The following is a 27,593-nucleotide window of genomic DNA, read 5'->3' on the forward strand; positions in this document are numbered from 1 at the left end:
ATGGTAGCATACCAGACGTAAAATCTGAACAGTGTGGGATCAGAGCCAATTAGTGGCATGCGGTTGTGTTTTCTTCTACTTCCTAATCAGTTAACTACATGACTACATTATTATTTCACTGTGATGAACACACGCAAAAATGTTGCCTGTTATTTCCTCTGTGCCAGTGGCTCTTGGCTCCCTTTATGTGTATTTCATAAGGAACTCCTCATTTCCCTATATTTGTTGCTGACCACCAAGCCAAGCAGCGAGATAGTTTTGGGCCACAAAACCAGTGCGGAGGGAAGGAAGGCATTTGTTGACGCATGCGCTGCAACAGCAATGGCACAGTATGCAGGGACCGGTGGGCGACCCACAAGGATTTGTTTAGTATTCGGTGTGCCTCCAGTTGAGCGAGTGAAATCAGCTGCGGCCATCATTCAAGGTCTTATTTCAGTGGTTGGTCAATACGTTGGTGATGGTTTCTTTGCTCTTGTTGACCAGTTGGCATGCATGACAGTGCAAGTTCCAACAAGCGTTCCACGCTTTGTAGTGGCGGTATAGACTATCAAGCTGAAAGGATACAAATGGGAGGAGCTTTATTTGTCTGCTGTAAACAAAGTAAAAAATATCTCATTTTATGGCTCGGCTGCACAGCGGTACAAGCTGTGGCCCTTTGCTGTCCTTGAACCCCTTTTAATTTGGGTTGTTACCATTTCTAGCAAATGCTCCAGTGCGTTGCCTTGTGCTGCAATACAGCTGTAGCATCTTGTTTGCACTGCGCCTCAGGCAAGGTCAAGCAGACTTGCCTTGTTTTATCTTTCAGGTCTTGCATAGGGGAAGTTGGTGTGCTTTGTACCTTTCTGTCCTTTACGTAACCCCACAAAAAGTAGGCCAATGAGGTTATATCAAGTGGCTTGGCTGCCTCATTCACAGGACCTAGCCTTTCTATCCACTTCTGCATAAGTTCGAGCCGCATCCGAGCCTTGTCTCTTTTGTGTATGGGCACACCATCCTGCTGAAACCGCACACCAGTGGTCCTGGCGAGTGGTAGAGCCAAAAGAAAGTTGTCAACAGGTTCTTTGAGGATATCATTGGCATAGCGCTCTGCTGCCAGCATGTGGTCGAAAAACACAGGGCCGAGCAAATAACTGCAGAGAATTCCACACTGAGTACAGTACAGGGATTGATACTAGCGCTGCATCTGCAAAACCCAGTGGCTATTTGGCTCGCTGTAGTAGTGAACATTGTGTATTTTTACCTGTGCATTTTGCAACAAACTTGCCTCGTCACACCACATCACTTAGGAAATCCGGGTCTTCTTGCATCCCCGTTAGAATGTGATTGGCAAAGTCTGCAGTGTTTTGGAAATCCCGTCTGGCCATATTTTGATGCAGCTGGGATGCTGGTTGTTCTTCCGCAGTATCCACCACTGCGATGAACTCGGGCATCCTTGCTCACGCTGCGGACACTTATTTGGGAATCAAAAGGGAATAGCGCCAAAATTCTTATCTCGACGTCCTCACCAAAAACAGGTGTTCTGTTGTATCATGTCTGTATAAAACTGCCTGTCTGTCAGTCTCATTGGTATACAGAATTGTCATTGGACTTGGCTGCCTCCCTAGGGAGAGTGCCATTTGTTGTGCAGTCTGCAGCTTGCTTTCTGTTCTCATGAGGTGCTTAGAGAGCTGGCATAGTTTTTTTTTTTCCATTTATAAACGACTTCTCTGCTGTGCTAAAAACCACCAGAGCTTCTATCTCACATGTGATTGACATAACAAGAGCACGTGACAGACTTTGCCTGACCACTGTTTTCAGTTTTTTTTTTTTTTTCATTTATAAACGACTTCTCTGCTGTGCTAAAAACCACCAGAACTTCTATCTCACATGTGATTGGCATAACAAGAGCACATGACAGACTTTGCCTGACCACTGTTTTCAATGTTCAAAACCCTCTTTAGGAAGCGACAACATTGCTGCCAACATCCCCCGCCAACAAAAATTATACATTTTGTTTTCTGTTTTGCTTCTCAATTACATAGCAACCTCGCCATCTTTGTATCTTGTCAGGTTGGGACTACATCGCCATTGCAAAAGCGCTCCTTGCTTCTTGCACCATCATGCACGCCATCTAGTTGATACAGGCGAAAAAAAACCATTGCCAACGTTTCGGCCTACCGTTGTAATGGTGTCACTGAGTTGTGGCTGAAACCACGGTTGAGAGGAGTACAATAGTGGTGTGCTAATACACTAGTCATGTGTGTTTTTTTTTATATTTCATGAGCTTTCTTCAGAGGTGGGAAAAAACTTTCAGAGGTATAATGTGGCTAAACCTAGTATAATGTGTGAAAGCACAAGTGTGGCATAGTTTATTTTTGCTATCGCTAGCAAACACAAAGGAAAGTAATTTTAAGAGGAACGGTCAAATTTTAAAGGTAGAGGCTACCCTCCATACCTCCTGGTTTTTTTATTTAGCCCATGAAGTTGTGCTTTTTCATTAAAGGATACATGTGAGACTTTCCTTGTTGAAAATGGAAGTGATGTTTCTGAAGGCGCTCTTCAACTTTACAAATCCCTTTTTTTTTTTGTCTAAAGTGAGTATTTAGTAATTTAGGTTAACAACCTTAATTAATGGCAAAACAAAAAATGGCCTGTGGTGCACAAAGTGCCTGCCAGCAACATGCAGCAGGTTTCCCTAACCTGACTCTAAATTGTATTTTTTTAGCCCTTGACTCAAGTTAGCTAGGGCACCTACAAAACAGATGATATAGTCTGCACCATGCAAAATTGCATTTAGACATGTATAGCCCCTGGATTAGCCTAGAAAATATTGTACTGTATGTACTCTGCTTTCTTATGTGCATTTTGTTTTTGCAGTTTTTATTATCAGAAAATAGCGTGCTGCACCAAGCAGCTGTTTACTGAATCATATATTTGATCTGTCTCATTTATCACAAACATTTTATGTTACACACTGCTGTATACATTGGCAGCGCTTCGTGCCTCTCAGAGTTTTTCTTGCATAAGCGTTGATCGAACATCACAAAAGCCACCTGAATACCACAGCTTTGACTTTGGAGTAGTATGTTATTAGCATGTATAGTGCTTGAGACACTATTGGTCTTCTGTCCTCTGGCTCCTAAGGCAGTTTTTGAACTTATTCTGAAGTCAAGCCATGCCATAAATAAAATAGCATTAAAAGAAAAATAAGGAGCAGTTGAACACCGCTCTCAAATAAGTACAAAGCGTCCAATAGTTCCCTTGCGATGTCTTCAGCTTTATGTACCCAATTCTTCTTGGTTTGCAAGAACCAAATGAAACTGTTTTACATTGAAATGAAAAGCCCTTTCAATGATGGCTTCTGGCTGTGCTAAGCTGAACAATGACAGTTTTCAGAAAACTGATTACTGCTTTGTTGCCATGTGACAGTTGTATATGAATGTCTTTTCACCTCCAAGTTTGTTACATTTGAATTTATGGAGTTTTTCCCGTGTGAGCGTGCAAGTGTACATTTTATGGCTGTTTAAACTTCACCTACCAGGTGTCACTGGTGACTGTTTTTATTCTTGTTTCAGGAAAGGAGATTTTCGCATATAGCTTTCAGTGGGTTACAATGCAAGCAGCTTTATTTATTTTGATTATCTTTTAATCTGTAATTGCTGTTGAACTATGAAATATTACAATAGAATCTTGGTGAAACGAATCTCTTGGGGTCGCGGAAAAATTCACATCATCCTAACAAATAAAAATCAGTGCACAGAAGCATGAGAAAGGCATTCGTGCAGATCTGTTTGCAGCTCATAAGTCTTATTTACGGCTGCATGGCCACAACTCATTATTTGCAAAGTGTACAGGGCAGCATATGATCATGGCGTTGGCAATGTGCTAGCCACGCGCCACCACAGGCTGCTCTCTGCACATACAGCATGACCAGTGATCGTGGAGTCAAGTATTTGCAGGCCATGCATTGTCGCAAGCGTACAGTCAGACTGGCAATCACAGACCTAGCAGTGTAGGGGCAACGTGTAAGGCTCAAAGCTGCAGTGGCGGTTCATGCATTCGGATCGTGACTAGTTAGTGGCGCCAGAGAGTGTTCGTGACATCCAAAATTCTGCATAGTGTACACAAGGCACTCCGGCCAAGGAATTTTATGAAGCGTATCATTTCGAAAACAAGTGGGTTCATATCACCGAGATACTCTGTATTTCATCACCTGAGGTTTGTCGGTCTCTTAACAGTGTGTACTGACAAAATTGGTTTGCCGTCCATATCAAATTGTACATGATCTTCGCAAGATTTTTCTTTTTTTTGTACATTTGTATTATACACCTGTTAGTTATGCTGAGAGGGTCTATAAAAGTTTTTCTCCGCATTACGTGATGCTTAGCATGTGTAAGAAAAAAAACATTGTATTATTCAATGAAAGAAGGCCCCCTTAAAGCTTAACTCTTTGATTCTTGTATTACAGTTTAGGGGCCTGCATGGCATCATTCTTTCATTACTATGTCCATTGTGTCCTTGTTCTTTTGAAACAGATTTGTGTCCACATTTTGCAACACTAGTTTTCTGTTCATTTATGCACTTGTAATTGCGTGACAGCATCTTTCTGCCTTATTAATTTTCTTTTTTTTTTTTTTCGTTTTTGAGAAGCAGGTTATTTCTTGCTGTATCTGTATTATGAGCAAACCTAGTTGTAGGTGCACAGCCCTATGTGTGTTTGGGGTGGGTGGATGAAGTTGGGAAGGTTGTGGAGATAACATGGCCGTAGCTTACAGGACTGCATTAGTTGGAGAGGTATGGGAGAGAGACTATGGTCCTGTAGTGGGCATAATCAGGGTGATGCTGCTGCTGCTGCTGATGATGATGATATCTTATGCAGCTCCCAGAATGTGTTTTAAGTGATAGGTTTAATTACTTGTAAGCACAAAGTCTTGTTTGTTGCTTGACTGTAGCATTACCCAGCAAGAATACGAACAAAAGAAGCAGATGTAGACAAGTGCTTATGCTTTCATCCCTTCTGTTTTGCACTACATTCTGTCTTCATCATAGATTACCGTGGTCATTCGTCCTCCTTAGTCAATTTAATGATAGCTTAACCTTGTAAACTCATTTTTGCATCTTTGTTGGAGATGAAAAGCAAGGCACTCATGTGCTGTGCAATGTCGGTGTATGTTATAAAGAACCCTATGTGGTCAAAATTTCCGGAGCCCTCCACTGTAGCGTCTCCATAGCATGAAGCGCTTTGGGACGTTAAAACACATAGACCCACCATCATTTTTGCATCTGTGCAAATAAGTGTGGTATAATTCTTATGGACCTTATATATAATTGCTATCTAGCAGCTATTGCATGTGCCCTTACATGTTAAAACATTGTCTGAAAAGCAGCTGGCTGCTGCAGTGAGTGTCATGTGGAACACTAGTCATGGGCCATAAGAATTCTGTTGTTTTTTAGTGCCATATCGCATGTTGTGAAGTAAGAAAATATAGACCCCATTCACTCTCGGATATGGCTGGCAGCAGAAAACTGCATGGCAACCATGTACCCGCCAACCACCGTACATTGTGGTGTCGGAAACGAAAACTGAAGGTTGCTTGCAGCCCAGATGACCTGGCACATTTCTATAAAATTTTTGCCAACAAAAGACCCCTTGGCCACACTCTGGGGCAGGGCTTATTATGAGATCCACCATACTGTTGCATGACATGGTTGCCTGCATCGGCATGCCTTGCAATTGGTGTCACATAAGTACGGCTTGTAGGGTATCAGCTGAAGAAAGGTGTTCAAACAGTGTCTTGTCATGGGCACTATCTTCACATGTGACAAGTTAGGCAGCGCAAATAACCAATCAAGTCATTATTTCTGCTTTTGAGCCATTCCAGTAGCACTATCACACTTTGGCATGAAGCCAATATAGGAAGCTTACACGACGGGGCCAATATTGTTGTAATTGTTTTTCTAATATAATTAAAAGTTATGTTTTTGGCAGTCAAGTAAAACAGCTGTTGCTACTTTCTCCTTACTATGCTTAAAGTTTACAAATAATACTTTTGTTCCAAATCAGCAGAGGTATGGTTTGCCCACGACTGGCTTCATAAAGCCAGTCGAGGTTTTACCTTCCTCGTCGAGGCTGAAATTTTGACTGACATTTTGGAGTTGCACTTGTTATTTAGGTAACATGGTACACCCTGTTAATGTTGTGCTGAGTCACATTAAAGGCTTTTTAAAACAAAGATGTTTATCATTTGCTTTGCCACTCATGTAAACTGTGAATTTTCATAAAACTGCCAAACGCAAAGGAGGAACGACATTGTTACGGGGTAGTTCAGCTTGTAGCAGAGGGCGGACACCGAAGACAAGGCTTTCAAACAGACATTCTCTGCAGGCACCAGCCGATGCTGTTGAACGTCGTCTTCTCTCAAACTCACGAGGGTCTTCTTCTTCTTTCCTTATGCGTATGCACCACCTAATGTGACACTACCCCGCCGGCTTAAAAGCACCGTCCTGGTGCGTACTAGCGTCCAAACCAGGGTCCATGTAGTACGGTTTTAGGCGTGCAACATGGACCGTCTCGGTGCGTGGTGTAGAGGCATGGCGGACGGGATGCAAGGGCGCAATTTCGTATGTCACTGGTGTCACTTGTCGTAATATACGGTAGGGTCCTGTATAACGGGGCAAAAGTTTTTCCGAAAGGCCAACGCGGCGAGCTGGGGTCTAAAGCAGCACGAGAGAGCTGCAAGAATACTCGGTGTTGCGATGACAGGAATCATAGCGACGTTTCTGGGAGTGCTGCGAGGCTGCGAGTCGGTTGCGAGCAACAACGCGGGCAGCATCAGCTCGGGCTATGGCGTCACGAGCATATGAGCTGGAAGTGGTGGCAGACGGGAGCAGGCTGTCAAAAGGAAGCAGAGGTTCACGGCCGTATAGAAGATAGAAGGGGGAGTAGCAGGTAGTGTCGTGACGTGACGAATTGTAAGCGAATGTCACAGATGGCAGCATTATGTCCCAGTCACGGTGGTCATCAGAAACTTACATAGACAACATGTCAGTCAGTGTCCGGTTAAGGCGTTCAGTAAGCCCGTTCGTCTGGATGGTAGGCAGTCGTGAAAGAATGACGAACGTTGCACAGCCGTAGGATCTCGTCGACTATACGAGCCAGAAAGCAACGGCCACGGTCGGTGAGCAGTTGGCGGGGAGCTCCATGTCCGCCCTCTGCTACAAGCTGAACTACCCCGCACCTCCACCAAGGTGTTACGGGGTAGTTAAGCTTGTAGCAGAGGGTGGACACCGAAGACAAGGCTTTCAAACAGATGTTCTCTGCAGGCACCAGCCGATGCTGTTGAACGTCGTCTTCTCTCAAACTCACAAGGGTCTTCTTCTTTCCTTATGCATATGCACCGCCTAATGTGACAATAACGTCTTGTTGTAGCCATGAAAGAATGATGCTCTGTGCATGAAAAGCTTCCACTTATATTTGCTTGCACATTTAAAGCTACCTGATGTAGGACTAGTGATCTTTCATAGAATCATTGTCAGCTTGTCAGAACAAGAACTAACTTTGGACGCTCAGTGCACTTCACTTGTGGGGCAAAGTTAGCAAGTGTTTTGCTCTTGGCAGCATTCGTTGTGCTTTTTGCTTAAAGGGCTTGAGAAGCAGTTGCCTTGCTAATAATTCTCACTAGAAATCGGAAGACTTTAGTTTTGGTTGTCCATTTCAAACTTAATAGACCTGTTAGGCCATAAACATCTTGCACACTGGGAGGCAGCTTACATCTTTGTGTAAATGATCAGGAGAAGAACTCTAGTCAAGAACTCTGTTGCTGTTTTGTATAAATACAGCCTATTTGCAGCTTTTCATGCATAAGACTTTTTCTCACGACGGTTCTTCTGACCTCTAGTTAAAGTCAGGACATCATCCTCAATTTATAGAATTTTTGCTTAACACGTTCATTGCACAATAACTGTGCTTAAATATTTCAGTCCTAAGATTTTCTCACATGCAGCTATGCTCTCAGTGGCTGCCTGCCTAGTTCATAGCGGACCGTGACATGCATCCCTCTTAATTGCAGCGTTTTTGGCAGGTTCAGTTGATCACCAACAGATGGTAGTACCATTGCATGAAGTCCGCAGGCCTAGTTGAACAAAGTGTATGCTGGCAGGTAAAGGCAAAAAATGTTGTAGTTCTGCTGTTAAGCTAATGAAGTTAGTATAGGAGTCCAGTCAGGGGCAGTATGCAGCATCCATTTCAGTGAGACAAATGTGCTTGAACTTTTGTTAATTTGTTCTGAATGCCTGCCTTTTTTCTTGCATATGCATATTTACAGAACAGTGCTAAATATTTTCATTTTAGTTTATGCTTTTATATGTGATACTTGTATGTTTTCATTGAATATTTTTTAGTGTGAATATGAAGCTTGAGTGAGGCAACTTAAACATTTCTAGTTTTTCATAGCAAAAGCTGGTCATGCATATTCCTACTTGTAAAAGACATAAGAAACTATACAGTGACCTTGTAAACGAATTTGGTAGTGCTGCACATTTCTAGTGATGAAAGTTGTGCTTTTGCAATCTCAGTAGGAACCAGTGCAAGTCAAGTACCACAGTTTGCATAATCTTGCACATACTTTGAAAGAGGTGTTTGTCAATCGGTGTGGTGTTGTGGTGGTGTACCTTTTGCTAAAAGTACGCAGGCCAGTTTTATGTGGCCAGAGCAGTCTCCATGTCATATCTTTGAGGGTTTCTTCGCATCTTCCTAATATGGGGATCAATACATTCAAGTGGGTAGAGTGCACTCACTGCTGCAAGTAAGTTATGAAATGCATACGAATACAAAAAACTAAAGAATAAATGTAAGTTCTTCTTGCGTACTTCGTGGGTGTTGTACATTTGCCGTTATCTTGTCTTAAAACCATTGGCATGATGGTCCATGCTGGCACTCACAGGTGTTGGTGACAGCATCAATTCTCAGTGTAGTGGGGAAACTGGAGCTTCCACAGTAAGCTTGGAAGCATTTCTGGAAGTGCAGGTTGAAGACGGTTGAGAGAGAATTCCATAAGCTAAATAATGAAAGCTTAATTCCTCACTCATTTCAGAAAAATTCTTCTACAACAACAAAATTGCTTGTACTGCGCCTTACAGACTTTGTGCCTCCCTCATAGTCAGCATGGTGTGCTTGGGTTAACACTCTAGACAAGCTAAAGAGGAGAGCTGACCTTATCACTTTTTGCTGCACAACAAAAGTAGAAGACTGATGGGTGCTTGATATCAAAGTGGCACAACTGCTACAAACCATGGAAAAGTGGCGTATGTACTTGTGGGAAGGGTGTACATGTCATCTGGAGTTACTCCTAATTTGGTTGTTAAGCTTTCTTGGACTTCATTGAACGTTTTTCTTATCGTACCTTGCCATGGATTGTGTTTCCTGCTGTACATGTACTGTTGCAGTCAGCATGACTTGTAACATACATTATTTGGTAAGAGTTCATGCCAGAAAGCAATGCGAGTCAATCGGGCTCTGCTGCAGAGTTCTGAACATAGCTAGCTGCCCAGTAGTATGCCTGCTTGCCTGGTACTGCGCAACATGGCACATTAATTTGCTGCGCAGTGCATACCAGGATAAAGTGGCCATCAGAGCATTGCAAGTCATGCTGAGAGCAACTGTACAATCTGCAGTTAAGTTTACAAGTAGGTACATATGTATGAGTGGACATATTTGCTTGCTTTCTCTGATGAAGTTGATGGTTTTATTTCTTACCAAGGTCAGTTTTTTTTTTTGTATGCTGAGAAATTGTGTGTGCCAATTTTGTTCTGTAAAATTTGTTAACTGCTTTTGTCCGAAATAAAATATCTAGACATTCCTTGCAGTGTGTTGTCAGTCTTTACCTGCCCTCTGCATCTAAGGTTTTAAGCTTTCTTTTTTTGGGAAGAGGACTCAAATAAAGCTTGCACTGTGCTTTTTTCTTTTTCCTAAAATGATTTTAGAGGTACAATGCTGCTTTGAATGCTCCAAGTTTAGAGAGAGAGTTTTCCTTTAACTGTATGACATGGTGCTATTTGTGTTTCAGAATCTCCACCAACAATTGGAAGCCTGAAGTGTGCCTTTTCAAATTCTGATGGTGAATCGGCACCTAGGCCTGCACCAACTGTGCCCCAATCTAGCCTTAAGGTCAGCACTTACTTGGTAAGGTGATGTTATAGCGCATTTGTTCTGTCAGCATGACTGGCATGTCATGGAGGCATGTTCATGTTGCACGAAGTGGTCTCTGTGTTCAGAGGATCACAAGCACCAAACGTCCGAGATCTTTTGAGGTTTCACGTAGCTCTTTGAGAGGTGTGGCTAAATGCTCTGTACAGCTAGCAGCAGCTTGCTAGTACTTTTTTTTTTTTTACTGTGTTGATACAGACATCTAGTTTCATTTTGATGAGTGAACAGGTATATTTATTTTTTGAGGTAAGTTCAGTTGAAAATATTTGGTAGTATACAAGAGCAATGCAAGAGTCCTTCTACGTTTAGGCTAATAAGGTGGAATATTAGAACTGTCAGTGTGAAGGACATTTGCATTCTCAAAATTCGAATTTGGGTAATGAAGGAAATAGGAGCTTTGACTGCATCGCATAATGTACTTTCACTAGGGACTTCTATCATTTTCAGCTTCCAGTACCACCTAAAGCTTGTTGTTAAAGGCAGAGCTTAGTCAGGTGGATTTGGGTGGGTCAAAATCCAGTATTTAAAAAGGGGGTCTGAGATCCCCTTGCGCTTAAATGTAGGGTCTGCATAAATCTGAAGCAGGCAACCATTTTTTAACGCGTAGCACTACTGGCTGCAATCGCTAATTTCCCCAATATCTGACCAAGGCCGCTTTCTCTCTCTTCATGGACTTGAAGTGCTAATGAGAAAGTGGTGACGTTACTCCAGACTGATCAGTTGCGTTGCTTGCGTGCCCTCAACTTTGGGCTCTCTCCCTTAGCGTTAATCACCCCTCAGCCTTGATAGACAACAGACGTGTATGCATGGTGCTCCATAAACTTGCTGTATCATGAAGCAGCTTCTGCTCACCTTTAAATGCACTTTCTTGCTGTCTGATTACGTGTACTAGCACACATACTTCACATTTGATTAACTACGTAAATCTGCTGTCATTTGAAATGCATTTTAGTTTAGTTCATTAACATCTTTTCTAAAATCTGAGAGCATACATGCCAACTCTCACAGATTTTGCTGGTTTGCACCATGTTGAGGCACTTGAGGGAATTGTTGATTCTCGATTGATATTGTTGAACAGTTTGTACTTGTCTGTCAAACAAAGCAGCCTTGCTTTTCTTATAAACTAGTTCATTTTAGTTTAGTTCAGTTGTGGAACCATTTTATTGTTTATTTTTCCCCACTTGGCAGACCTTATGTTCAGTGTATAATTAAACGTAGCGCTTCTATTATAAAGTTTACTTAATGCATGTTTATTTGCAAAAGAAGTTTACAAAGTCTCCGTCGCAGCAGCCCGTTAGGTCTGTTCAGAAACGCTGACTTTTTCTCTGTCATCAGCACTACAAGGTAGTGGTTTTGCGAGTAATATTATATACAAATGCTGAGGCCTCGTTTTACTGAGAGCTATTCTACATCAGATATCGTCGGGCCACTGGAAGAGTGTTGAGACCACTTTTTTCAGGTCACTGCAAAAAACCACCTTTAAAATGATTTCTCCCCATTGTATAAAATGATGTGCAAAGCAGGCTGCCAGTGACTTCCTTTCTGTAACCACTAGAGATCATCCTCCAGTAGAGTCAGACTTTAACTCTTTCGTTACCATGGCAAAAATTACTGTTTTTGCTAGGTCTCAAACTATTTTGCTGCAAAATGTATGGTGCATAAAAATGCGTTGAATGCATAGAATTCATGTTAATAGAACATTTATTTCAAGACAAACACTTAGTGTCAGTATTGGGAGAAAAAAATCCTCAAACACGAAAAGAACAGGAAAAAAACCTTGGATCTATTAGATGACAACTGGAGCAAAAGAAATTACTCTGGAACATACAAAATGTTCAAGCCCCACCGCGGTGGTTCAGTGGTGACGGCGCTCTACTACTGAGCGAAAGGATGTGGGATCGAATTCTGGTGCAGCAGCCATTTTTCGGTGGAGGCAAAAACAAGGCACCCATGTATATTGTGCAATGTCAGTGCACGTTTAAGAACCCCTGGTGGCCGAAATATCCGGAGTTCTCCACTACGGCATCTCTCGTAGCGTGAATCGCTTCGGGACATTAAACTCTATAAACCAAATCATAAATCAAAGTATTCAAGATGTTTTCTAAAACTGGCCGCTAAATTTTGAAAGTTAAAGCTCAAACTCTTTTTGAACTAAAACTGTAAATTTTAGGCTGAAAAAAAAAATGCTTGCATTAACATCTTTTGTCCTGAAGAAGCTTGATAAAAATTCTTCCAGTCATAGTCAGTTTTGACTAGGATAGTCCTTGGAAAAGTAAAAAAAAATATTAGAAACACGCAAAAATATACATAGCCGGGATTAGGTGTGTGCGAATATTGAAATTTTCAAATACAAATCTAGTTCGAATGTGAAAAAAATGCTTTCAAGTATCAAATATCTGATCATTGAAAACAAAGTGTAGAAATACCAAGCATTGTTTGTCTTGTTTTTTCAGAATTGTGAGTGGTATTTCCAAACATGTTCAACTTGATTTGCACAAAAATAAAGCTTTAAACTGGAAAATGGTTTAAATTTGGGGTGGGCAAATATTCTAAATTTCGAGCGTGAATCTAATATATTTATTATTCGAATCATATCCGAAAAACTGCCTTCAAGGAACCAGAAAATTATTCCAATTAATTGAAATCTTTAATTATCGAATAGGCCTGAAAGAACTACCGAAATCCAACTACCGAAATTCATTTGCATCACAGTAATTTTATCTGATGAACGCCTGCATAATGGTTTTCTGTGTTTGAGATGAAACCAAAGTGAGAATGATGTTTTTTTTCCTGGTTTCATCAGGTGGTTCGCTTTGCGCACACTGTCGAGAAGGTCTCTGCTACGCCTTTCACAATGCAATGTGGTAGCAGTGGTCCCTCTTCACAAAATGGCCCCGTCACACTTTGAAGATGCTTTACCGTGTGGTCCATGTGACCAAGCATTGCGGTGAAGTGCGCAGTACAGTGAATTTGAAAATTTTCACTGTATTCAGTAATTTCGAATATTCGGAAAAAAATATGAATATTCGTTTTTCAAATCAAATACCAATCAAATTACAAACACGTCCAATCCATATTCGAAATTTCTAATATTTACACACCCGTGCCTGTAATGGTCAAGATCCTGGTATGATTGCGAAAGAGTTACTGCTTTTGGATGCATCGATGAAAATGCTCTAGAGAAATCAGAATCGCATGCAACAGGCTTTCTGTGTGTGTAAGCCGTTCAGAGGTGGATCCATGTTGGGAGCATTCTTGTTTCCACTTCAACTTCAAAGGCATTTCAAAAATTGCTGCCCAGTAGAAAAAAACTGATATGTCCGAAGATCAAATTAGATGGTGTAGCCAGTTCATAATAGCGCTGGTGGCGCTATATTTGAACTTTGAATTCGTTGATTGCCAGTGATTGAGGTCTAGTGGCATGGTAAGGAAAAAGTTAAGCACTGGTGAAAAGAAACTTTCTGTTGTCAACAACAGCGTGGTTATTCGAGAAGGTGTGATTTTGGGGATACACAATTCTACAACTGCAGTTGCGGAATTGCGTATTGGACATTTGTGTACAAATATCATTGGATCAGAAATTGTCAATGTAGAAACTTGAATGGGCACCCTTATATTTGTATCCAAGTGTAATCGTGAGTTTTAGGATCAAGACTTGTTTTCCAGGCTTCCGATTTCTTTCTCTGTTTGCCACTATAGCCTGAACATTTGCAGAAGAGGCGAAGCTCATCCCGCTCCATCAAGCGAAAAAAGTTCGATGATGAACTTGTTGAGAGCAGCCTTGTCAAGACTCCGAGGACACGGCCTCTGCCCGGGCCTCTCTCAACGTCAGTGACCCAAAGTGTGGCCCCTGTCAGCAGTTCAAGTGCAGCACCAGTGCTTGCCACCTTTTCAGACAACAGCCAGGTGGACCCCATTGTGCCTCTTTATTCTGAGAGGAAAAAGGTATGTTTGGTGCTGTTATTGCATTTCTTAGGAGCCTAGAATCAGTGTTAACCTCAAGGCTCCCTGGTTACAACAGCCTAGGCAGGGAAAAGCTTGATTGTTTCTCAGGGCATTTTCAAGATGTAGGACAGCTGCCATGTCTTGCAGTAAGAAGTGTGTGTTTGAATTCATTGGTGATGTGCTCAGCCTTTGCAGGGCACAATGTAAGGAATGGCAGCTGTTTCTTACTTGCTGGAGTGAGTGCAGTTCTACTAGAGTAGAAAAATGAACCAAAAGTGATGGTGTCGTTTGGTAAAGGACTATTTACTCCTAATGTGGGGCTTCTTTTGGAGCCTCTGTCTTAACTTTCATTAGTGGTTTGAAGCCAACTTGTCTGTTGTAGCTTTTGGTTTAGGGAACTTTACTGAGGTCTGTCTTGAATTCAAATATTTTGCTGCTGGAACAGTGTATGAACTGCTTTCGTCATATTGTTTGGACACTGTTCAACTAAAAAGTTAAGCAAAGTCTTCAGGTGCATTGCAGGTAAATGATATAACCTGAATAAGGCCCAGCTGCTGCATAGCACTATTGAATTTTGCTTTTAGAGCGCAGCTCTTCGGCGCCCGTTCCTGGTTTTCGCGTCGGCCTCTTAACCAGCTCCGCCCCCCTTTCAGCCCCCCAGCTCAGCCCCCCTCTTCCTTGCGTGATGCAGACCACGTGTGTTATCTGATTGCTGCGCACGCTCCCCCGTTCGCCATTGCTGATTCCCCCTCCCCCCTCTCCCCTTCTTCCTGCGTGGCGGCGAGGGTGCTCTCCGGTTGCCGAAACGCCGTCTTACTATCAGCGGATCACGGTGCATGCATCCCAAGCCAAAACTCAGAGTCATGTCCTCTTCACTTGCTAGCAGTGCCAGCGGCATCAGTCAGTCGCTGCTGTCTGTTCGTTGCGCAACGTTCCTATGGGCCCACGCACTGTCTCCCGCAACCTCCCCCGATAACTTAATTGCTCTCTTCATTTCTCCGACCACAAAGCTTCTTTCATGACAGCCAATTACTGTTAGTGGAGTGTTTCTTAAAGGAATACTTGTGAAAAATAAAAAAAAAAAGTTGTCTGTAATTGTACGTACGTGTCTTGCTCGAAATCTGCCTCAATCTATCAAAAAGGTGGAACAGCTGATGAGCTGCGCTCAAATTTCGCATTAGGAAGTAACATAATCGTCTGCAAATTTTTTTCTTTTTAGCTTGGTTGTGTGTACATTTTTCAACAAATTCCCAGTTGATAGTCGGCACCCGTACCATCTTTTTTTCCTCATCCCTTGATTAAAGTCACACTGAAGCAGTGTGATGATTGGTAAGCAACTCGCTCATGTCTCTGCACTGTTGAACTTTTCTTGTTCAAGTTAGAACCCTTTGCTCAAAGAGTCTGCAAAAATCATTTAACATTTTAACTCATGAAATTCTGAAAGCTGCATAGACTATCACTTTGCAGGAAAAAAAGGGCCATCATACATACTGTCCATCTCTGAAAAAAAGAGCTGGCTACTTGGATACTGCAAATCGGTGATTCTTAGTCATTTGGCTGCCGTAAGGTACCCATTGGTTTTCACCCTGCCGGCGTGACGCAGTGGTTACGGCACTCGAGTGCTCTGCCCAAGGATGCGGGATCGAATCCCAGCCTCGGCGTCCGCTTTTCAATGGAGGCGAAAAGCAAGGCGCCCATGTGCTGTGCAATGTCAGTTTAAAGAACCCCAGGGGTCGAAATTTCGGAGTACTCCACTACGGCATTTCTCAAAGCCCGAGTGAGTCGCTTTGGGACGTTAAACCCCACAAATCAAATCAAACCATTATTGGTTTTCGATGATAGTCTTCTCTGGGCAAAAATGCTTGGGAAAATGATGTTTGACCTTGCCTTTTGTGGACCTAGTACAACCGTGCAGCTTTCTGGCCAAACTGTGTTTGCATTAGTGAAAAGAAATCATGAATGTTTGAATGACTGCTTTATTTGGTTTTTTTTTTTATATTAGTTTGTGGTAATGAAGGTTTAGCAAAATTTACTGGTTTATATTTGTCTAAATGTAAGGTTTCTTTTCAGACATCCAAGTCAACCCCAAAACGGGTAAAGAAGTCTTCAAAGGTTTGTTCCCTCAACCTGTTTTTTTTTATTACTTTTGGAGTTTTAACATTGCTGTGAGTTTATTGTATATACTGTCACTACACTGCTAAAACTTTTTGTGATCCACAATTTCAGAATACACAGGCTGTGGTCACAAAGGATCTTGGTCGCTGGAAGCCATTGGATGACTATGCTTTGTGCCTGGCGGTTCAGCAAGTATGTCAACACTGTTGATTAGCTTGCTTACTATTTCCATGCACATGTATCTCATATATTGATTTAATACTTCCAGACAACAGACTTGGATACTGTGTATCGTGCAATCAAGTTTTCCTGCAATTTTACTCTACAAGAAATCAAGGAGAGATGGTATGCTTTACTCTATGATCCAGCCATCTCCAAGTAAGTACTCCGCTTGCTTTTCTTTGTCTGGTTCTGCTTTGTTGGGTGGTGTTCTTATACCTTGCTTTTAATGTCTTCAGAATGGCTATTGCTGCGATGAAACAGCTGCACCCAGATGTTTTAGCAAGTGTTCAGGCTAAGGCCATCTTCAGTGAAGACGAAGAGAACCTCTTGTGCGTCGTACCATCGACAACACAACCAACTCTTGAGGACTTCCAGGAAATTCTTGATAAGAACGTGGATGTATTTGTGCCTGGACGCACACCAAAGTCATTGCTGAATCACTGGATGCTGATGAGACAGTACTTCCTTTTGCCTGACCAAGCAGGTAACTCTCATTTTGTAAAGCATTTTTGTGGGGGGTTGTCTATAAGTGGGCATGCACACATGCACAGTGAAACACTTCAATGCTGTTTTGTATGTTTTAGCTTGTTCTGCTACTTAAATGCCAACCACAGCAAAATATTTTGCTCCATGAAAAGTGTTTCCTTATATTACATCAAGATAGAGTACTAAAGACAAAATGGGGCTTTTGTTTCTTGGGCATTGTAATTGTGGCATTTTGTCAGCTTTTTGCTGCTTGTAACGCCAGTCGCTGACATGGACTACAGTTTGTTTAGGTCTGTTTTTTGTACTTCAGAAGCGCATGAGATGTGTGCCTGTTTGTTCCTTTGATGGCCGCACAGCATTCCAGCATGGTAATCATGGCAGAAATTATAACTTCACCATTGTGACAAACCCAGGACCTCCAAGCTATGTTTCAGCCTTCAGCTTCTTAATGCACACCGCCCGAAATCCCTTCACCCACAATTGGCTCGGCTTGAGGACAGCTCTCGAGTGCCCGTTTCTACGTCATGTCTACATCACATAGTTGCCCAATTCCTCGACATGCTGCCAGGTGAACTTGTTGTCTGCTACAAAGATGTTTAAAACACTTGTAACAACAAAACTACTTTTCTGACAAGTATAAAACCTCGTTATGATTAGTTTTAGGACTCTCCAATCACATTGACAAGCATTGTAGTCAGAGTGAAATTTCATTGCACTTGTCCTTTAATGCCTGAGCACCATAATGTTAAGCTAAATTGTGCTGTTCCGTAATGCTGCTTGTTTAGTGTGTTAGGTTGGGTTTTCTGGCACATAGGCAATTAAGGCCATCTTTTGCCAAACACATGGCCTAATAACCTTTTTATCTTTGCAATGTTTAAGTTCTGCAGCATAACATGTGAAAATTTGAAGTCGTCGGTGCATTTGGTCACCAAATAATTGCACTCTTTTTTTCAGGCATTTGATGTTAATTTTGTTAGTACAGTCAAACCTCGCTAAACAAACACGGATATAGCGAATTATCGGATAAAATGAAATAAAATGAAAGTTTGGTTGGTGTATGGTTTATTTCTATGGAAGTTCTTTCTGTATAATGAAAGAAAATTTTCAATATTTGACGTTAGATCAGTTATAACGAAACAGTTTTTTGCATTAAAACGACAAAAGATGCGTAAAGGCACCAGAAATAAACATCAAACACGCAATTTTTTAATCAATGGAATCGCCGCTGCACAAGTTTGTTTACATCGCCCACACGTTCACGTGCCGCGTCATTTAGTGGCGGCAATAAAAACTACCGCCAACGACTTATCGCCTTCAATATCACACCCCCGCATGATGCCGATCTCGGAGGTCATGAACGCCATGGTGCCATGGCAGGACTCGAACGCCACCGCTGAAGTGTGTTTAAATCGCCCACGTGTTCGCATGCCCCGTCATCTAGCAGCGGCGACCAAAAACTAATGCCAACGGCCCATGGCCTCCGAGATCACACCTCCACGCGTGGTGATCTCGGAGGTCATGAACGACCATGGCCGGACTCGAGCGTCGCCGCCGCCGCTGCCGCTGCTCGAGTCCGGCCATGCAACAGCTGACAGGCGTGTGGCTGGCATGCCATCACCATTGCCTCGTCACGCAACACAGCCGCCAACGCCTGTCGTTGCCGCACAGAGCAACGGGACTCGGCGACAGAGAAGCGCGTTTTCAGCATTGCTTTGTTACCACTGCCTCGTCATTCGGTCAGGGGAAGTATAGTTACGCTATATCCCATTTCTAACACTAAACAGCATGAAGTATGGTAAAACAGTGATGAAATGTTTTTGTAACGCATCGCGTTAAAAAACATAAAAAAAGGTCGCAGCGCAGCGGTGCGCTACTGTGCTGTGATGCAGACTTGCATTGCTAGCAATGACTTTCTCCTGCTCATTTCGAAAATTTTAACCACTCTAGCCTTTTTTTTCTTTTATTTCCCTACCAAGCTTTTGCTGAATGTCTCAGTGCGCTCATATATGCACGGATCAGACGAAGTGAGTGTCTACAGGTTCTTCGCTCAAACTAAACTAGGAAAACAAACTCTGCTCGAAAAAAAAAAATCCAGAAGTGGAGTACCCTAAAGCCTTCTGCGATTAGCTGCCTCGCGAGCGGCTTTTGGGCAACACGCAAAAGTTTCTGAAAACCCAGAACCTGAGCGACAGCGACGAGCGGCAATGCTTTGGCGGCCCTCAGCCCACTGCATGGCGTGTTGCCGCGAATTGTCGCCTCATGCAGTTAGCGCTTAATGGCTAATGTACAAGGTGTTTATAATGTGTGCATTTGTCGTGCAGATGCAGTAAATACAGTGCTTTGAGTTGACAAATGAGCAAAGGCCCTGCCATGATGGCTTTAATTGTATACAGGAGGAGTTCTTTAACAGTTTACAAACTTCTATTCTAAAAACAAGATACATCTGTGCATTCGGCACGTGTGGGTTTTACAGCAAAGTGAACATTATGTACTACGTGGTATGGCTGAATATTTAGTCAACTAAAATTGCCATAAAAACCTGCGTGTAATGAGACTTCCTTCCAGACTTCATCACGTCAGATTTCCGCCTCATATTATATGCGGATCCGAACAAATTTCATCGTAAATCCACAGTTCCGGCCTCATTATTGATTAGTGCTGTCGGCATAAGGCTTCCTGCGGGAGGAGGTGACGTCTAGCTGTGGCGTCGGCACTTTCGGCGGTTTCGGTTTCACTACACTGACCCCGCGATCCACACAACCACGGTGCCAGCGTTGCACACGTGACCGGAAGGAGGTCGATTGCACTTCGCACAATGTAGGGATGGTAAAGGGATCACTCGGCATGTTGCACGGGTCTCTCACAGGTCTCGGCAGCCATGTTGGCCATGCCTGACTGCCAAATCGTGGATGCTTCACTAGTATTTCCAAGGAGCACGTCGGTCGTGCTTTTGAGCAAATGCGGGATACCAAACGCGTTCATAGGTACCGAAGAAGAGCTCGTACTGAAAGGTGTCTCCAGCAAGGGACTTTCAGCAGACGATACATGTACCAGATGACGACGATCACGAAAACCTTGAATCTGAGAACGCTTCTTGGGCGCACATGACGCACGTCAGCGCACTGTGCGAGATTCAAACTAGTGTGGTGCGGAGCACGATGGCTGGCAGCTCGTGCAGTGCCGTCCAATGTCCGAGCTGGAAGCAGTCTACTGGTTTTAGGACAATGTGAAATTCTCCGATGAAGCATGTTGGCGCGAAAAAGGGAGCGAACCAGCACCAACACATGATGGTTTGTGGCATTATTCGATGCCTGGTGTGGTGTGGCATTGGATGCGAAAGCACATAGTTCGTAGGCCTTGCGGGGCAACTGCATAATGTAATGCAAATAAATACTTTTGCAGTTGTTTTCTCTCTTGCATCATACGTGGTTGAAAACTTTTTTATCTCTTATTATATGCGGGTTCGTATTATACATGTGTTTTTGTAGTAACAATTTTGTTTTTGGACATGCTTATTGTGAAATTGAAAGCAGTCAGCATCAGATGTGAGCCTTGTTACAAAATTTTCTTAATCGGCAGTGTGAATTATCAAACATCAAAATATGCATTTGAAAATATGTTGAGTTGGTTTTCTGGTAAGCATACGTGAATAAAATTTTCAGCTCATAGCGAAAAAGTTGCTATCCAAATATATTAGTGAAAACAGAGGCAATTATCAAGTAGCATGCACCTAAAGATGTGGTTTGTAAAATCCATCAAGGCAACTGAAAAAAAAAAGAAAATCTTTCAAACTTGCGTTCAGCAGTGCTCAGTCAGTATCAAGCCACTGTGCACTAAGCATTGTAGTCTTAACCCTTAGCACACAGTTCTTCATATGCTGCTTATTTTAAATAATAACAGTTGCTGACAGACTTTTGAGACACTGAAATTTCAGACACAGTTTATGTTCGAGAATTGTGCAGTACCGACTTCTGCATGCCAGAGCCATATAATTATGGCTGAAAATTCAGGCGCAGCACACCACATAGTCACGCGACTTCACTGCGCACAGGTGTTTACACATTTGTACCACTGCCTGAGGAGGAGGCCATGGCACATTCTTCCGCCCTGTGCACGCCCTGCACCGAGAGCGGCATGTGGCACTCAAGTACAAGTGCAAGCAAGCACACCTCTTGCACCGTCAGATGTGGCGATGCTCTAAGACGTGAAAAGCAGGTTTAAATGGAACTCTTCTAATGTGAACCCTTTCATTTAAATGCCAAAAGGTAGTAGAGAAGCAATGCAGAGCCGTACCTGCATACAATCGTGAGTGCAAGAAATTGGCTGTGCTTTCAGAAGCTAACTGCACAAACATGACGAAATACTTTTGAGTCCCAGCTTTCTCATCATAGTAATTATATAATAATACCTGGCATCTCACCTTTCATCTAACTTCAGCTATCTAAGGGTATAAACAGTAAGGTATCGCCAGCTTTAAAGTTAGTTTTTAGAGGCAAAAGCTGGTCGCCAACTGATTGCTTGATTTGGGCATGTTGGTAGTTCCGCATTCTCACCTTTTCTGTCATGGTCATTCAGGTCTTCCGCTGTGGCATGCTGCTTTCACATCTGGGCTTCATTTCATATGTGTGCTCATCGGCGACATGCTGAATAGTGCAGGTGTTGAAAGCCAGGTTCGTGGACGTGACCTCCCCTAGTGATTCTACAGCCGTCATACTTAACAAGTGCGTCAACATTGGAGCAGTGCGAGTGTGCAGAAGTGTCGGAGCATGCAAACAGCTATTTTTCTGATTTCTCTGGCTTGAAAATACTTGCAAAATATTTAAGGTTTTTATATGTATTGGTGTTTGCTTTCAAGCCTGAATCGAATATACCGCAATATTCTTTTAAGTATTATAAACATTCAAATATTCACACGAGCTTACTTTCAGGCATTGCGCATTCATAAAATGGCATCCCAATTATTACATATGAAATACATATGCTGTTAGTGTTTTTGAAATGTTAAAGAAGTTAGCATTATTTTAGAAACATTATCACACATTATGACATGTTTGTATAATTATACATTGTGGGAAACCAACTCGGCAAGCTTTAAAATGTGAATTCTCGACATTCCAAACAACACTGCCAATGAATGAGGGGAAAAAAAACTGCTCACTTTTAATGTTGACGACCTCCAATTTCACAGTGTAATATTGCCTCTTAAAATCAAAAATTAAAAAAAGTTGATATAGTTAATCCTATTTAATTCATCTAATTGCCAAGCTATCATGTACAGCCGCCCAAATCTTTAGCTGGCGTGCGTGACGGCTGCATTTTCTGTGATTCTGGGCATTGCAGACGAGCTAACCTATGAAAAATGGAAGTATAGCAAGGACTCGTCACACTCTTGCCTAATCCTGACCATCCAGCAGAAGCACAGAAAAGGCGGCCATCGTGCACGGCAGTTAAAGATTTGGACTGCTGTACATGGTGTCAACCTTGCTTTAAAATTCACCTGCAGAGACTGTTTTCAAAGTAAAAGCTTGTGAATGATAAAAAAAAATCTTCCAGTATAACATGTGGATTTAAAAAACAGGTAGCTTGCTTTTGCAAAAAATTCATGTTTTCTTTTTTGTGTGTGTTAAAAACTTTTTCTTTTTGCTACAGTTCCTGTACGGGAGAAAGGAGATGACACGCTGAGCTTTTCCGATGCTGAAGAAGCCTTAAATGAAGAAGACTTTAGGTAAGCATTGTCTTGCATAAATTCTATGCCAACTAAACTGGGATTAGTAAAGTGAGGTGCCTTTTGTTAAACTGCTCTTAACCTTTGCACACAGCATGGAACTCTTGTAGTGAAGCCAGTGCTTTTCATATACAGCTAAGCCTGGTTACAGCGAAATTGTGAAGTCGACGATTTTTCATTACATCCAGATATTTGTCTTACAGTTTTCCCTTGAACACTTGAAAGGAAAATGCAGAATGGAAACCAAAAATAAGGAATATAGTGAAAATTACTTGGGAAGTGGTTACAATAAATCTCTATTACTTGAAATTATAGATGCGAAGAAACATTTCGGAATTGGACTGATCTGATGCACACTTTCCTCTTATAGTGAGTTCATTATATCAAAGTGAACCGCTGCCACATGTTTGGTACACGGAGTTTTCAGATACACCTGCTTCAATGGAGGCGGCATTGGGGAATTGAGAAACTTAGTAATATTGAGGAATTTTCTATGTGGAGATTTGTTACGTAGCGGTTTAACTGTATATAGTATGGCAAACATGAAGTACAGAAAGTATATGCATAGCCTATTCTCACGCTCTGTATTTACAGTGCTGCGCAAATGGACCACGCGATTTGACAAAACTGCATGCCAGCATTTCCTGACGGCGCAGTGGCTGTTTTCGTTATTTGCATATGGTAATCCCCGTGGCATGCTTGCCTGCTTGCCCCAGGGCTTTTTTTAGGTGCGCATTTTTATGTAGAAAATCGGCAATTGCAGAGGATTGCGTGGTCTCTCCACTTTTGCGCAGCACTGTACATGATTGCATACAAAAGCGAGCTTACTGCTTTTTCTGAGAGTATGCTGCAGCTAGAAGTGATTTCTTTGTTTCAAGTGGAATTCACATCCTTTAGTTCGCAAATAAAGTGGTTTTAGTCATCTAACTAATGCAGTGAAGAATATTTTGCAAAACAATCAGCAGGTTGGAATGTCATCCGTCATCATTATGGAGACATGTTTTACCAACATTGCAACATCATTTTTTTTTTCTTCTGCATTTCAAATGCAACAAAAATTAGTTCATAGTTCTTGAGATGCTTACCTGATAAATCTCAGCATTTTGGTTTAGCCATCTCCATCAAATATGACACTTCGTGAGAAATTTTGCGCATTCCTGCAAAAAAATTTGCCATTAGTATTAGTATTTTTGGCATACAAGTTATCTTACTTAATTCGAATGTACTGTTTGGTTGGAGGAATGTTTTTCAGTGGGAACAAAAATTGTGGGAGTAGAACGAGTTGGACAAGTTGGTAACGATCCAGTGCATCGAAAAGCGGGAGAAAACTCTGGGACAGAAGAAAGGGTGACACAGGACGAGCGCTACTCTCAACTAACTTTGTTTGCCATAGTACACTGCACTTATAAACATCAGCAAAAGGCAGAAAAGGAAAGGAAGATTTATAAACATGCAAGAAATACTATATACAACATATACGAAAAGTAGACCACATCTATATTGTCACGTAGTGGTGACGAGGTCGACGACACAAATGAAGGGTCGATGATTGCACTAAAGAAACTCTTTATTTGGGCTGACTTGCGCCCGCAAAAGAAATAAGCAACTCGGCGGCAGCGATAGAAACAAACGTGTTCGTCGATCGTCGAACAAAGAATGCTCGTCACACTCGGCAACACTCAATTTAAAGGCTGCACAGAACAATCTAGATAATGTCGCAAACAGCTACCAGCACGGGCTGGAACATTGTGGAAAGACACCCGAGTGGCCGGAACCTTCGAGACAGATCTCGGTGCATCTTGCGCTACAACAAAACTGATAAAGGTGTGACTTGCGACATCGAGCATTAACAAACAAAGATTACGGAACTGATACGCGGTCCAGAATCAGGTTGATAAGCCTGTATGCCGGCGGCTGTTAAAAAACAACAAATACTGTTTTGAAGGTTTCACGGCATTACTCCCCCCTTTAAAAAACATTGCCTCGATGTTCCAAAACAAAGGAACTTAAACATAAACACTGCAAAGTTTAAACACCACAGATTCTTTAACGCGCGTAATATGGCTTCAGTCATACAACATGTACAATTTCTGGGCGTGCGCGTCGCCGTTGTGATGCTGACGTTCCGTCGGGAATGACTTCATAGTCCAGTGGTCCGACGCGGCGAAGGATTTTGTATGGCCCAAAGTATCGACGCAACAACTTCTCACTTAATCCGCGATGGCGAATTGGTGTCCAAACCCACACTTGGTCTCCTGGATTGTACTCTGCGTGGCGTCGTCGTAAATTGTATCGTCGGCTGTCGGTGCGCTGTTGGTCTTTAATACGCAGCCGTGCGAGTCGTCGAGCTTCCTCTGCACGCTGCAGGTAGGCGGCGACGTCAAGGTTGTCTTCGCTGGTTACGTGCGGCAGCATTGCGTCGAGCGTCGTCGTGGGCTCCCTGCCGTACACAAGCTTAAACGGGGTCGCTCTGGTCGTCTCCTGGACTGCCGTGTTATACGCGAAGATCACGTACGGCAAGATGGCGTCCCAGGTCTTGTGTTCAGCGTCGACGTACATAGCGATCATGTCCGCGATCGTTTTGTTCAGGCACTCCGTAAGGCCATTGGTCTGGGAATGGTACGCAGTTGTTCGTCGATGGCTTGTGTGACTGTATTCCAGGATGGCTTGCGTCAACTCTGCCGTAAACGTCGATCGTCGAACAAAGAATGCTCGTCACACTCGGCAACGCTCAATTTAAATGCTGCACAGAACAATCTAGATAACGTCGCAAACAGTTACCAGCACGGGCTGGAACATTGTGGAAAGACACCCGAGTGGCCGGAACCTTCGAGACAGATCTCGGTGCATCTTGCGCTACAACAAAACTGATAAAGGTGTGACTTGCGACATCGAGCATTAACAAAGATTACGGAACTGATACGCGGTCCAGAATCAGTGATAAGCCTGTATGCCGGCGGCTGTTAAAAAACAACAAATACTGTTTTGAAGGTTTCGCGGTAATATCATCTTGTATCTAGATATGCAACTTCATTGTCTGTTAGAAAAATGTTCGGTTTACTGATGCACGTGTCCCGATGTTTTGTGATGTGAAAAGCGCTCATCCTGTGTCGTCCTTTCTTCTGTCCCAGTGCTTTCTCATGCTATTTGATGTGATGGAAACAAAAATCGATGTCCGAAAAGGCTAATGTGCCTTTAGACATCGAAAAAGCTTTGGAAAATCTGGTTGTATGAAAATTGCAAGATTGTTCTATGAATGTATTTTCTCCCTATAGATTTAGTGGTGGTTTCATTGATGTGAACTGTTGAAGAATGACTTTCAAAATTCAGATTCTCTCTTCGTGATTACATGGGCCTCTGTAAAGATTTTGGTAGAAGTTATGTCTTCAGCCAGGTTTTTTGGGTAAAGCCATACATTTGACAAAAGTGGGTTAAAACCAGATGAAGCTATAGAGAGACACATGACACTGTTCTAGCATGTTTCAGAATATGTTCAACAGTTATAATTTGCTTTGAATGTAAGCCTTGTTACCCAAGGTGTGACTTCTCTCCAGAATGCAGTTGAATGTATGCAGTTAAAAGGCCGAATCTACAGTGTTGATGTTCATACAATGTGGGCAAATTTCATACCAGATTTTTTTTATTTTTATTTATTATATTTTTGTTTATTCATACTGTTACCCTCTATATGAGGGTCATTACAGGGAGGGAAACACATACAAGTACAATTCTCTTCGGTAAAATACACTCTATACAACAGAATTATAGATTTGCATTGTAATGCTCCAAGAACGTGTTGACACCTATCTCAAATTGTATTGCGAAAGCAATACTGCTAGCACTTCGAGCCTTTGGCGTATCGTGGCGCATCCATACATGACCTTTCACGTGACCGTGTGACGTCACGCCGGACCGAGAGAAGGGGCCCCAGCTCGCGCCATCGGATGGTGGGGGCGAGTCCATACACGGCGCTGGTCGCAGCCGAGAGAGGGCGCTCGCTGTTTGTGACGTCACGCTAGGAGGATAAATGGAGCTGTGGCTTGGCTGCTTGCAGTAGTCGGGGCGAAGCCTTACGGTATGTCGGATGATGCGTATGAGGCGTATAAGGCCCATTTAAGGGGGGACATGGTACGGGTCTTTCGGACCAAAAAATCGCAAAAAAATCACTTTTTAGAAAATGTGATTTGCGAAATCAGTAGCTCTTTATTTACCTATCTGCTAAGTTTTTAATCTCTAGGGTCGGTATTTTATTTAGTCACAATGCCAATTTATATAATGATGTCGCCAAAATTTGGGCCGAAAACGACCCCCGAAACAACCATTTTCCGCGAGGCGTAGCTCCCATTTTGTGCGCGGCACCGTAACCATCTTGGTCTCATTCAAAAGAGCCACCTTTCGTCTTCAAATTGCTGCCTCTGCTGTTTACATTCGCCCATTGGTCGCATAAAAAAAATAGCAAAAAAGAAAACGTGGCATTTTCAATCCCATTGGCTTTCGGGGTGCACGTGACGATAAGGCGTCATCGCATTGGTGGAGCTGGCTGACGGCGTCTACTCGGCGTACCCGAGCCGCAGGGAGACGGCGGAGAAGTGACGCCGGCCGCGCTTGGTTTCGAACCGCGAGGTGCGTTTACGGCAAGAATTTGTGAAAAAAGTGAAAAAAAAATAGTTGAATAATCATCTCAAGTGATGCCCTGCCCCGGCTGTGTGCGCTCAGGCCGACGAAAGTCGTGCGTCGAATGATCGTGTGTACGAGCCTGAAGTAGGCCTAACATGTTCCCCAGCACGGGAGACTGCTACTGCCAGCGGTCGCACCCATTGCGACAGTGACATCGCAGGCCGCAGATGAGCAGAAAGATAAGCTCCAAACAGAAAAAGCTTGAACTTGCGTCAACTCCAGCAACGAAGCGGTAGACGG

General features: G+C 42.7%; 1 protein-coding gene across 2 annotated transcripts in view; it reads left to right on the forward strand.

Annotated features, from left to right (window-relative positions):
• The window catches only part of Rcd5 (microspherule protein Rcd5), a 97,363-nt gene that overhangs the window by 26,542 nt on the left and 43,228 nt on the right, over positions 1–27,593 (forward strand). The window contains exons 3-9 of one of the 2 annotated variants that reach the window (XM_084591251.1): positions 10,044–10,159; positions 13,883–14,128; positions 16,199–16,240; positions 16,355–16,435; positions 16,512–16,621; positions 16,702–16,949; positions 22,601–22,676. In XM_084591251.1, the coding sequence (XP_084447377.1) occupies positions 10,044–10,159; positions 13,883–14,128; positions 16,199–16,240; positions 16,355–16,435; positions 16,512–16,621; positions 16,702–16,949; positions 22,601–22,676 (919 nt within the window). The remainder of the gene's footprint in view (positions 1–10,043; positions 10,160–13,882; positions 14,129–16,198; positions 16,241–16,354; positions 16,436–16,511; positions 16,622–16,701; positions 16,950–22,600; positions 22,677–27,593) is intronic. The other variant, XM_084591252.1, reaches the window with a different exon arrangement.

The sequence above is a fragment of the Amblyomma maculatum genome, chromosome 1, assembly GCF_055883805.1.
Source record: "Amblyomma maculatum isolate TAMU_Amacu chromosome 1, ASM5588380v1, whole genome shotgun sequence".
In the NCBI taxonomy this organism is placed as follows: domain Eukaryota; kingdom Metazoa; phylum Arthropoda; class Arachnida; order Ixodida; family Ixodidae; genus Amblyomma; species Amblyomma maculatum.